This window comes from Pagrus pagrus (assembly GCF_965226575.1).
Source record: "Pagrus pagrus genome assembly, chromosome: 14".
In the NCBI taxonomy this organism is placed as follows: Eukaryota; Metazoa; Chordata; class Actinopteri; order Spariformes; family Sparidae; genus Pagrus; species Pagrus pagrus.
This window is the reverse complement of record NC_140198.1, coordinates 17910957-17923686: the sequence shown is the minus strand read 5'-3', so window position 1 is coordinate 17923686 and position 12730 is coordinate 17910957. Positions and strand designations below refer to the sequence as shown.

Sequence of the window (12730 nt, the reverse complement as noted above, 5' to 3'; positions counted from 1 at the left end):
GCAAAGCAGGTTTGATGTAGCTGAAAAAATGTGGACATGTAGCAGCATTTTATAGTTTGTGTCATGCTTTCGTGTTGATGATACATTAAATTCAGAGTCCATATATTGCAAAATGTATCTAAATGGATAAGTTCCTACAAAATGTTGAAGGTCAGATGGTGATTACATCACTCTAATGTTCAGATCAAGGTGCTTTTACAGCTCAGACGTGTGTTGTTTCATTATTAGATTATATGCAGTACTTAATACTGTTAATTGTTTAGGGTGCTCAAATAATATTCAATATTCAAAATAAATATGACTAGCACATAAGTATTCACCACAGTTCGCTTTAGACCATTGTTTATTCTATCCTCATTATCAATGAAGTGTGACATGTTATTTGTTTTCTCAGTAATTACAAAATGAGTTGTTGGCAAATCAATTATCAAAAATCTTTTAGAGGAGCAAACTTAAAAGAAATTTAAAGAGGAAAGCCATTCATTTAAGGCACAACCTCATTCCTCATATTCCATGCAAACAACTGTATTCCACAATATCTAATTAAAAAATTATTCAAGAATTAATTTGAAACTTTGTAAAGTTGCTTAAAAGAAGCAAAAAAACACATTTAAATCAGACAGGTCACATAATTGAAATGTTTAGTATAGAATCTGCCCCTGCGTAGGGAAATGAATGCACAAAGTACTGATGTAGTATATTAAAATTACTGAATGTTGCAATAATAATTTATGGTTGTAACAGAGTCCCATGGCACGCCTGGACTTGCCTCATGACACACCAGTGTGCCTCAGCGCACCATTTGGGAACCACCGGGCTTAAGTCGACAGCGTCTTCATCATTTTTTAAGTGAGCGTTTTTTGATTGTGGCACTTTAACCTTCTCAAACTGTTTGATTTGAATAATCTTTAGAAGCCTGAATTTGGAAAACCATCCAGTGTTTTACAAGAAAAAACAAACTTTTGCTTATTTATTAACTTGATTGTCTTGTGACCCCTCAGATTCATCTGGTGACCCCCTTAAGATGAGTCAAAGACCACATATTTGAGTGGACAGATAGTAGGTAGTAGCAGTTTACACCTGTCAATCTGTAAGAGTAGAAAAATAGAAAAGAAAATAGAAAACACTGTAAGCTACAAACAGCAGGTAAACTTTCTACATCACTTCTTTTCTTTTTGCAAGCGCACCCACTCCGGTGTTGTTTAAACAAGTCTCAGTAATCGTTACAATGCTTGTGTACACTTGATATTTTACAATCGATATGATTTATCTATATTAAAAGTATCTTTGGAACCTCTCCCAACAATGGACTATGAGAACAGTCACGTGTCGCTCAAGACTGTAATCATTAGTCATTTTCTTCAACAGAAATTGAATCCACAGTGATTAGAAGCACAGTGTGACTCATACAGCCCGGGGCGTAGGATAACCCTGGGTTACCAGTTTGTTTGTGAAAGGGGGCTAAGTTATCCCAGGCTCAACTCTTAGCTTGGGGCTAAGTATATGCAGTGTCAGAGGCCTTCATGTTGTTGATCGGGGGGGTGGAGCAGGAACCTGAGCAGAAAATCACTGTAACCTTCAACCAAATGAGGTAACCTGAAGACTCACTTGGAGCGACGCAAACTTGTTGCAACAAAACAGACCGCAAATGGGATTTATGACATCAAGTCGAAGCAAGTGCTGAGGTAGGCACTTAAACACAACATTTCCCAGAACGCATCAGTGGGAGCTCGCACAGTTGCGTGCTTTTGCATAGTGAAAAACGACCCGGTGAAGCACTAATTACATTAACTCAAGTAATCTGACATACTTACTTGTACTTCTACTGCTCTTTTATTCAAGTAGAATTTTGAGTTTTACTTGTAATCAAGTATTTTTTACAATGCGTTATTGGTACTTTTACTGAGGTAAAGCATGTAAATACTTCCACTATGATCTTCAATGGACAAAGTTCCCTCTGTTCACATCTGGTTTTATCTTCAGGTTGTGTAATGCAGCTGTTATTGTGTGCTGCAGTTAGAAACACTGAGGTTTCAAGTTTCAGAGGGGAAGTAATTATATTGTACTAATAATAATACTCAGAGATAGTTTATGTGTGACCGACATGTGCTTGTGTGTGTGTGTGTGTGTGTGTGTGTGTTGGCAGCTGATGATGCAGTAGTGATGGCGAGCAGCGGAGAGAAATGTGAGAGCGGCCTGTGAACTCTCTGCAGGCCCATGCAGTCATTTCCTCAGCGACTGAAGGTAAACACTCACTTTTTGGACAGGAAGTGACTCAACTCTCCCTCTTTTCCCTCTCTTCCTGTCTCTTTGTCTCTTTCTCGCATTCAGCCCCTGCTCATGTGACCCCGAACACTAGCTGCCCTCCGTGTGATCCGCACAGTGCCACACTGTCACACCTCGAACTGTTACGCGTGGTTTGAGAGGCTTGTGCTTGTTTCTGTTGGTGAATTAACTTGTTTACTTTATTCATTCCCTTTTGGTTTTATTGCTTTACCACTTCCAGAAGGACATTTTGTGCCTTTTACTGCATTAAATGTATGTGACAGTTACAGTTTCTATCTTTTCTCCAACATAAGGTTTTACTTGAAAAACAAACAAGAAGCTCACAATGTGTTTCTGGAGTTTAAACCAGCCGACAGTGAATGGAGTGCTAACATCACTTTTAACAATAAAACTTTTATTTGGCTTATCCACAGTGGGAATAAGACCATTTTTTTCACAATTAAAGGAACAGTTCACCCAAAAATGAAACTTCATTTTCTGCTCAGCCTCATGCAGATGGAAAGTGGGATGAAGTTTCATAGTCGACAAAACATCGTAATGTTTTGCACGGCGTAATCCAACCCCTGGAAACCCCGGGATCCCAGATTCATTTGAAAAGACGTCATTTATACACTCACTGCGCAGTCGCGATCGTGCACTGGCTTCAGACAGGGTGCACGCTAACACTTATACTTGGATTACACCAGATTTTTTATAATTTAAAAGACAGACAAAGTCCCCATCCGTCTGTCCCTCCAGCTTAAGCTCAGACATTTTGTGTGGACTATTATAAAAGATACAAGTAAAAAAGCAGTGGAAACAATATAAATACGAAACAAAAACTCCAAAAATATGTAGGCTACACCATTGCACATTGAGACTCAGAAATTGGACATTGGGATGATGAGATTGCACAGCTTGAAGTTGATTTGGTGTTTGTGTTCGGGGTCTACTGGGAGCAGTGCTGTTTGTACAGTCTATCAGCAGCAGGAAGTTAGTGCCTGCGATATCGCTCCTTCACACACTTAGGCTGAAGCAGCTGATTTGGAAGGAGCTCTGCAGTGCTCTCAGAGTGTCCTGCTTAGGGTGGGACGCCGTTCTCCATCAAGGGTAATAGCTCGGCTATCGTCCTCCGTTCTCCCACCGCCTGCGCTGGGACGAGGGGACATCCCAAGACAGAGCTGGCCCTCCATGATCAGCTTGTCTAGTGTCTTCCTGACAGCAGCGGTGATGCTGCTGCCCCAGCTGACCACTCACATGCCACAACAGAGTCAGAAAAGGTCTCTTCAGCAGGTGGAGTCTGCTTTGACCTTTGCTGTAAAGTGCATTTGTGTTGATGTCTGGATGACTAGACGTCCACCAGCTGCTTCCTTAAAGTAACTTGCGATACAAAGTGACGTCGCCCTGACCCCGATGACCCGTCTCAGTCATCAGTCTGCACATTTATGAGAATGTCTGACACTTTGAGGACTTTTGAGATAACACAGCGTGTGACAGTCATCGATAAAGAGGCACTGATCGATTTCCTTTATCGTTTCACACATCGCAAACTCCAAAGGAAGCAGGAAGGTGTGTCGGGCAACATGTTGTATGTCAGTATTTTTTTTATTTCCAGACTGACACACACAGCTGTGCAGCTATGATTTGCACAGTGGGGTCTGTGCGGGGGCAGCAGAGCAGAGGAGGGGGGGCGTGAGGAGAAATAACCAACAAGGAAACCACTTTCAGCTTTGCTTTGCTCCTGCACCGCCTGACTGGCCCTCAGCCAGGTTTCTCCAGAGAGAGGGCTGGCTCTCTCTCTCTCTCTCTCTCTCTCACCCCCTCTCCTCTCTCCTCCCTCTCCTCCCCTCTTTCTTTCTCTCCGTCTCTCCCAAACCCACATACGCACTCTCCCCAACGCAACAGGCGAGAAGAAGGAAGAAGAGCGACGAAAAAAAAGGCGAGGAGAACTTTTCTGGGGGGGTTTTTCAGTGAGAGAGCAGCTCAGGACAGGACGAGGAGCAACTTCTGAAGATGTCCAACGTGTCGGTTTCGCAGACGGATCACTCGGGAGCGCGAGGAAAGTGATTTTTTCTCTCCCCTTGAGGAGAAAACAGGAGGGAGGACGCGCTTTTTTCTTTTTCTTTTTTTTTTTTTTCCTCCTCTTTCTTTCTCCGCCGCATGAGACGTCAAAAGTGTGCCTCGGCGAACAAAGCGGGCGCCTCTGAGCTGGAGCTTCGGACCTTGTGATTTCATGTCCCCGGCTCTCTGTGGAGGGCAGTGAAGGATGCCAGGATGCCCTCTCTGATCGCCCGTCTGCTTGTCATCTGGCTGAGCGTCCACAGGCTGGTGTGGTGCACGGAGCGCTCCTCCACACGGGAGCGCTTCAAGGTGGTCATCGCTCCTCTCATCTGCAAGCGGATCTGCCTGAAGGGACAGTGTCAGGATACCTGCGAGCAGGGCAACAACACCACGCTGATCGCCGAGAACGGGCAGGCGGCCGACACGCTCATCGGACAGGGCTTCAGGGTCGGTGAGTGACGGTGCGAGGCTCCAACAATGCTGTTTATTTGTGAGGGGGTATAATTAGGCCGCTGCCATTAACTAATAGAGCCGCTCTGCCCCCTGGGTTTATGGTTGCTCCTCTGTGGAGAGGTGAGGGAGGCCTGCTGCCTCCTCGGGAATAGACTTTTTATTGGAGCTAAATATCACATGGTGTAAAAAAAAAAAAAAAAGTTTCATGGCTGCAACTAAGGATTAAATTTGCGATGAATCGATTAATCGTGAATTAAAATGTAAGAAAAAGTGGGAAAATGCTGGTCACGAGTTCCCAGAGGCCAGAGCAGCATCCTCAGATGGCCTCTTCTCTCCAGCCATCAGTCCCAAACACAAAGACTCGTCATTTACGATGACGTTGGTTGGAACCAGCTACTGTTGATATTTTTGCTTTAAAAATTAAAATATTTGGCGTTTAGTTGTCTTTGTTTCAAATGATTGAATAATCTACTAATCGCTGAAACTTTTCTAACAACTCTCAACATTGCACTCAGCCCTGTAATCAGGATATGATGTTAGCAGTTATAGGTACTGCAAACCCCACAGACACCTCCAAGGTTGACATTTGAACTGGGGCTCGACCGATATGGCTTTCTTCAGGGCCGATATCGATAATCAGAAATCAAGGAGGATAACACGTCAATCTGACCAATAATCGGAAAAATGCTGAATATCGGCCCTGATAAGCGGCCAGTGCAGATCACCTAATTTGTACCAAACGTGGCATATCACATTCACATTATATGCACTTATCCGCCTTTCACATCGGGAGGTGGAGAGGTCGGTGGTGGCGTTTTACAGCCGACAAGGCTGCCAAACAGCCCACCGCTGTTCGAGTCGCACTGTTGGATATTTTTAAAGACACCTGGGGACATTTCCACCCGTGATTGTGACGACCCAAACAGGTATTTTAAGCCAAAACCTGATTCTTTTCCTAACCCTGACCAAGTGGTGTTTGTCTTTAAACCTAACCAGAGCATGAGCACAGGGTTGTGACAACTATCCTAAACAAACGCAAAGTTGCAACATAATAAAGATCCAGTTTGAACTTATCTGTGGTATTTCATAAACGTACTGAGTTGGGTTGTTGCACCACATGGTGATCTCAATTCAGTAATATCACAACATCATTCTGGGACAATAACTGCACTGAATGGTGAATTTAGATTATACATTAAAACCTTTACCTGCAAAGAGACCAAGGAGCTGTCAGCTCAGTGAAGTGCAGTTGATTAAAGACGACAAATTCGACCTCCGAAATGTAGTGGAGAAAAGTAGAAAGTCGTGAAAAATGAAATAATGGAACCTGAGTAGTGTTTTTTTTATAATAGGCAAAAACATGTACTGTGACCTCCTGTAAGTGGCTATCACGAGCCAAAATATCCACAAATATCAAGTGTAGCTAATTTATTCAGGCCTTTACTCCCTTAAAAGTTCCTGTCTTCTTTATGACTTACATCAATTAGACACCAGCTACTCGTATCCGCCATTAATTCATGTCATAAAGATTTATGTCAAGTGGGTATAAACTCTGCTCCGCAAATAAATAGGTGGCTAAGATGAGGTGAGCTGGGTTTGCCCTCCACTGCAACGCTGGAAAATGTTCCCATGTTACACTTTAATTACTGAGGCATGGCTCATTACATAGCGTATAAATGTACTTTTAACATCTATACTCTCCCCCAACTGACTCCAGTGTCAGGCATGAGTGGAGCCTTTCTGCGCTCTATCAGATCAGCTGTGGTGAGACGTGGAGCCGAGCAGTCTACGTCAGGCTGCGGGCCAGGACTGTATTTCACCCGTCCTGTTTTCTCTTATACTCATGTGTCAAGAGTGAGATGCTAAGAATGGAAATGAGATGTTGATTGTTCAGCTGTGATAATGAGAGTTGAATACTGATGAGAAGAGATGAGCCACATTTCTGTAGTGGTGCTGTCAAGTCATCAGTGTCTCTGTGTCAGCAGCAGATGTTCATTATCAGTCACTTTATCATAATTGAACATAGATCGATCCAAACCCTGGCATTCCTGCGAGTCTGAAATGATGATAAATTTATAGATAAAAGCAACAGCTCCATATTTCTGTGGACATCACTAACTTAGAGACTCCTGTTTCTATATTTATAACTCGCGTTTATAACTTGAAAAGCCCTCGGTCTGACTGTAAACCCCCTGTTTAGGGTGTTTATAACTTTAAAACCCCGGTTTCTAAATTCAAAACTCTTGTTTCCATATTTAAAACCCCTTCTTCTACCTTCAACCCCCCGGCTCTATATTTAAAGCTGCTGTTTATAACTTTAAACCCTGGTTTCTAACTTCAAACCCCACGGTTTCTAACTTTAAAACTGTTTCTGACTTCTAACATTCAAACAGTAAAACTCTCTTTTCTTACCTTAACACCACTGTTTTCCCCTTAAATTCAAAATGGTGATCTCATCAAGACTTTGCCAGCCACTCAGGATGCTTATACACGTGTTTGTATGTTTGGATTTTAAAAGGGAAGCTAATGAAATGCTGATATGTGGCTGTAGAAAGTCCATATAAAGCCTGTAAAAATCCTAAAAAAGTATTGAATATTATTTACATATTGAATATTAGTTACACAGTTCCCCCTACAATCAACACACACAGTTTTGCAGTAAAAAGTAGTTGTAGTCATACAGATGTAGCCTCTCCAGCAGTTTTGCCCATGTGGAAGTAAGCAGGCTGGATTTAATCGGGGTCAAATGAATCCTTCATGTATCGCTGTGACAATATTCTTCTTCGTCCGCACTGTGCAGTTCTGCAGGTTCAGAGAGTTGACTTGGTCACCAGTCCGTCCTCTTCTGCGCCAGTTTCCTCACAGTGCGTCACCTTTTGGAGCTTCTGTGTCAAATAATTGAAGAGAGGCATCTTAAATTCCTGGAATACCTCACTCTGCTTCACATTTGGTCTGAATATTGAAGCTGCTCCACAGTCACCTGTCTTCACGTACGAAGCATCTGAAAAGATCCTGGCCGAGTGCATGAGGTTCTGCAGCAGGAAGCTCGCAGAGGAGCCATGTGTTGTTCGGCGCGAGAGCAGGAATGCGGTGCAGACAAGTGGAAATTTCTCTCTCCCGTGTTAAAACGGCCGTGGCTATAGCAGCAACAATATGAAGACTTTTCCATATTTGTCCTGTTGTGACATCAGCACGGCGAGGCCGAGGCCCAAACTGTGCAAGCGTTCAGAGGAGATGTAGCTCATGTCGGTGTGTGGAAGGACCTTCAGTACGTGTGCTTCAGTATGTACAAGGATTTTTACTGTGAAGGATTTGGCCAGAATTTGGTGGACGGGCCGGCTGAGAGCCAAGAAACAGCTCTGGATCTGGGATTTCTGCCAATGGATGAATGTCATTTTTATTGCCATAGCTTTGAAAGCAATCGAGTGAGAAAGTTCTTTTTTAACCTTCATCGGGCCGACTGACATGATAAAGTGAAGGGATGAAAAACTCAAAGTGGGGACCTCGCTGTTTCTTGGTGTACATCTGCTCCGGAAACGTATATTTTAGATCCTTAGGAAGTCTTGACAAAAATGGATTCAAGCCTAACTTGAAGTTGAATGGAATCCGAGGGTTAAACATCTGTAGAAAAAACTGGAGAACATGTCAGCGTTGGCAGAGAAGTCGTCTCCACATAGTTTACTTCTTCTGACCAGCTGTCCAGAAACCCAACGTGTTCCATTTTCAACGATACGAAACAGAGAAAAACAAGCGAATCCCAGATTTAAAAGGTGTTACCAACCAATGTTCTATGATATTTTTAGTCGTGCTAGCGGTGTGGCTCTGTGGACGGCAAATGTCACAGTCTCTTTGGTCCAGACTGAAATATCTCAACAACTTGCCATGAAACTTGGGAGAAACATTCACACAGGCGTTTAACCAATCAGTGTCCTTTGAGGAACTACTTGCAGATACAGGTGTGGTTTAGGTGTGAGGACCAGCGAGAGAAGCAATTGTTTGAAACGACAATGGCGGTTCCTCAAGAGGTTAGCGTTAGCTGCCTCTGATGGAAGCACTTTCCCACTACGTCATATGGTTCATTGATCTGATCATCAAATACGTGTACCCAGCTTGGACTTTTCTCGCTCTTTATAGCTCTAGACAGCGTTGGGAGTGAAAACGGCCTCGATAGACACATGGTTCATCCAATAACAGTTTCTAAGGACGACTTCCCAGATGGTTCTGTGTATCAAACCATCTGGCCCGTCAGATTATTCATACATTTTAATCAGGTTATATATATGTAAACAATGAAACTGTTTATCTGAGCAGTGTATGTTATTATGCCGTCCCAGACTGGACAGATAGCCACGAGCCGGGTGTTCAGCAGAGCAGATAGTCTCAGTCTGGACTACCTGCTGTCCATGAGGACAAATCACCTGAACGACAGGCAGCTTTTTTCTTCTTCTCTGACAGTCAGCTATTATGGAATATCTGTTATGGTTAATAAACTAGAAGTTAGACTCAGTGCTGGTCTACTTAATATACAGTCTACAGCAGACGTCACAGCAGTCCGTCTATGTAATCATTGCTTCACGTGTGTTATTTGATTTGTCTTTTGATTACATACACTGTAATTTGATGCGTGTCTGCATCACATGAACTTTACTGCAAAGAAACCTGAAATACTCCAGCAATGTTGTGCTCATACGTTTCCAGGTAATCCATATTTGTCATTAATATTGATCTATTATTCACTCTGCACTTCCTAAAACTGATGAAAGCGTCAAAACTTGAAAGCGTCCCAGGCATGTTGGCACGTAGAGAAGAGTTTACAGCCTGATATGCGTTTTTCTTGGATTCCACATCATACAGAGTGTAAGTCAGGTATAAAATGTAGGTCAGGAATAAAAGTGAGTGAGTGGGTCTTGGGGTGCGAGACATAAGTAAATCACAACATTATGAAAACTTGCATGCTCATTCCTTTGCTTATCCCTGTGTAACCTGATGTTGAAGACTTTCTATGTAATTATCTCCATGTGTTTGGCTCACAAAATATCCATCGGCCATCTTAATTTTTTTTTAACCCTCAGCACTTGAAAGCCTGGTGTAAATTGTAGGATAGAGAGAGGAAGAGGAGGTGCAGGGTGCTTTATTTTCCCCCTGGAGACTGTTTTTGTTTATATGTCAGAGCAAGAGTAATGTTTTCAGTAGGTATCAGGGCTGTCCTTTCAAAATAAAAGTGGTTGCATAAAAAACTATCCGTGCCCATGCCTTGGTTGTTCTAAGTTTTTCTTGTCGTTGCTAGCACAGAGACATCCCATCTATCAGCTGCTTGGCCCCCGCTCGGCCTTCTGTGTCTCGTCTCCCTTCTGCATCTCAGCAGCATCTCCACATTATCAGGGCTCCCGACGTCCGGCCTGCTCTGGATTCTCATCTTCTACTGGAATAACAAAAAGCTCAGGGCCTCATATTTCACAGGAAGTGGTCTTATCACATCTAAGTCTGGGCTTGTCTCCCCTAAAATGGGCATCATGAGAAGTGGATACGGCTATTTCAGGATTTCCCATGTGGTTCTGTATTTAGAGTAAAGTGACAGTAGTAGCCCTGTGGTTTGTTTTGGTTTTCCCTTGGCATGGGTCAGAGGTCCATGGGAGCCTGAAAATGAAGTCAAGTCAGTCAAGTACAGTAAGACAGAGCTGGTTCTGCTTTCTCTCTATTTAGGAGGTGAGTTTATTTTAACTTTCAAAGCCTTCGGCTCTTCCCCACACGCTCTCCCTCCTCTCGTGCCAGGCTCTGGAGAAGGCGGTCTGACACGGGGCGACCAAAAACCGGCAGCACTCCGGGTTTTTGCCACAGGTTGGACTGAACTCAGAGGCAACGCTGGGCACGGCTCCCGCGCTCACACCCTCGCAAACACACGCACGAGGGAGGCTCATGCACATTCACTTGCAGCTTATTAATCGTAAAAGCTTCTTACTATCGGTGAAATGCACGTTTTGTGGCGTGCGTGTGTTTGCAGGCTGATCCTCCTGTCAAGGCCGTGTTTTAATATTTATGGATGCACATTCTGTCACCTCTCCCTTGTCTATTTATGCATGTTGGGAAAATAATACATGGGGTTATTTGTAGTCCGCCGTCCTCATTAACCTTTTACCACTGTTTCTCAAGTGGGAGCTATCACCATGTAGAACTCTGTCGCGCGCTATGATAAGTTGCATTGATACGAGCTTGTCATATACTGTATGTATTATTTTGGACTCTCGTCTTTTTGGTCGCTTTCAAAAAGAACGAACAAAGATGAAAATAATCCAGCTACACTTCACAGGAGACAAGTGAAACCTTAAAAACCTGGTGCCTCCCTGCCCTTAAATCAGTGTAAAATTCCACTGATGTGATCAATATGTACAAACTCAAAAGGCTTAAATCCAAAGTCACTTCATTCCGTGTTTACATTTGTCAGGTCTGCACCACAACGCTCATTCAGAATGAAAATCCGCATAATCTGAGCGGGAGTTTCCCATGAAATCAGACCCCTTCGTCTCATCACTTTCAGCACAAACAGCCAGATCTGCCTGTCAGGGCGAAAAAAGCATCACAGTAAATTAAGTCTGGAAAACAAAGCAGCAATTAGGTGTGTTTTGGACCGTCACAAGGGAACAGTGTGTGTATTCGCGTGTGTCTAAGTGTGTTTGGTGCTCAAGAGCAGTGTACTGAACCCAGCTCAAACAAACAGCCTTCTTTGCCATCTTTAACACTCTCCTCCCATTTGCTTAGCGAGGGGGAGAAACGGAGCAGTTATTTAAAGCCGCGCAGAGGAATGCGAGCGCTAGGGACTGCACCCACACCGTGCAGGACCCTGTAGCTGTAGCGATTAGCCAGGGTAAACAGAATAACACGGCCTCTGCCAGTGCTGCCTGCCGCCACGGCCCGGGACTGTGCACTCTTCTACAGACGTTACCTGCCACGCGCTCCAGTGCTGAGTGCTGAGTCTCCCACAGGGCAGGTATCTGACATAATCTCAGCAGAGCACTGTCAGCACTCTACCTGCCTGCCCTCCGGCCCCTATAGCCAACACTTTTAGACGCTCATTATATGACATCATCCGAATTTGTGCCAAGATCCTGCCTTAATCTCTGGCTCTCTTTCCACAAACATCTCTGCCAGAGGGGAGTGACAGGCTAACGCTGGACCCTTGCCCACCCAAACGCGCTGGAAACCACACCACATATTTCCATGACATGCGAAAATCACATTGTGCAAGTTTGATTTAGATTTGGATAATTGCAAACCTCGTCGCTCAGATTTGTCTTCATCCTCCTGATGATGGCTCAGGGATCTATGAAATGCTTGAATTTTAATCTTGTGGTTTTTAAGGTTTTAAAAGTGCTTGGATTTTGGATCAAGTGCTTGAAACTGCTTTAAATTGTAACTGCATTACTTGTAATACAATTTTTATATTGGCTCAGCCAGGTTGTCTAGTCGTGACGCACCGGATGTAGCCTGCTGGTGTAACTGATCTCGCCACGTTGGTGTTGTCCCTAGAACATCATAATTAATGTCGCTCCAGGACCAGGATCAACTGACCAAAAGGCGATGAAGTCCACATCTAGAGAAAGTTGTTGTGGCTGAATGGGTTAGGTGTGGGACTGGGTCACTCAGGTGACTGGGGTTTGTGTCCTGTTTGGGACATGCTGTCATACTATACACTTACTATTTTCTGTTTTTTTTCATTATTCTGTCACTATTTGGTCAGGTTTAGGCATCAAACATACTTGGTTAGGTTTAGGAAAATATACTTTGGGTCAATATACACCAATTCACAAACTCTGTGAATTGTAAAAAAGTGTGTTTTCCCACTTTGCAAAGCTATAACATTACCAAAACATGATTGGTGAGTTGCAATGATGGTGTTGGAGAAACATTTATCATCATGTTCCTTGGCATTATCAAATTATGCTTAGCCTGCCAT

At 43.6% G+C, this 12730-nt stretch overlaps 1 protein-coding gene across 9 annotated transcripts in view; it reads left to right on the top strand.

Moving 5' to 3' along the window:
• Positions 1–2146: 2146 nt before the first annotated feature.
• ltbp3 (latent transforming growth factor beta binding protein 3) overlaps positions 2147–12730 on the top strand; it is a 41873-nt gene continuing 31289 nt past the window's right edge. For 7 of the 9 annotated variants that reach the window (XM_084374098.1, XM_084374092.1, XM_084374096.1 and 4 more), the window contains exon 1: positions 4118–4777. In XM_084374098.1, coding sequence (XP_084230224.1) covers positions 4540–4777 — 238 coding nt within the window. In that variant the 5' untranslated portion in view covers positions 4118–4539. Of the gene's footprint in view, positions 2245–4116; positions 4778–12730 lie in introns of those variants that run through there. The other 2 variants (XM_084374099.1, XM_084374093.1) reach the window with 2 other exon arrangements.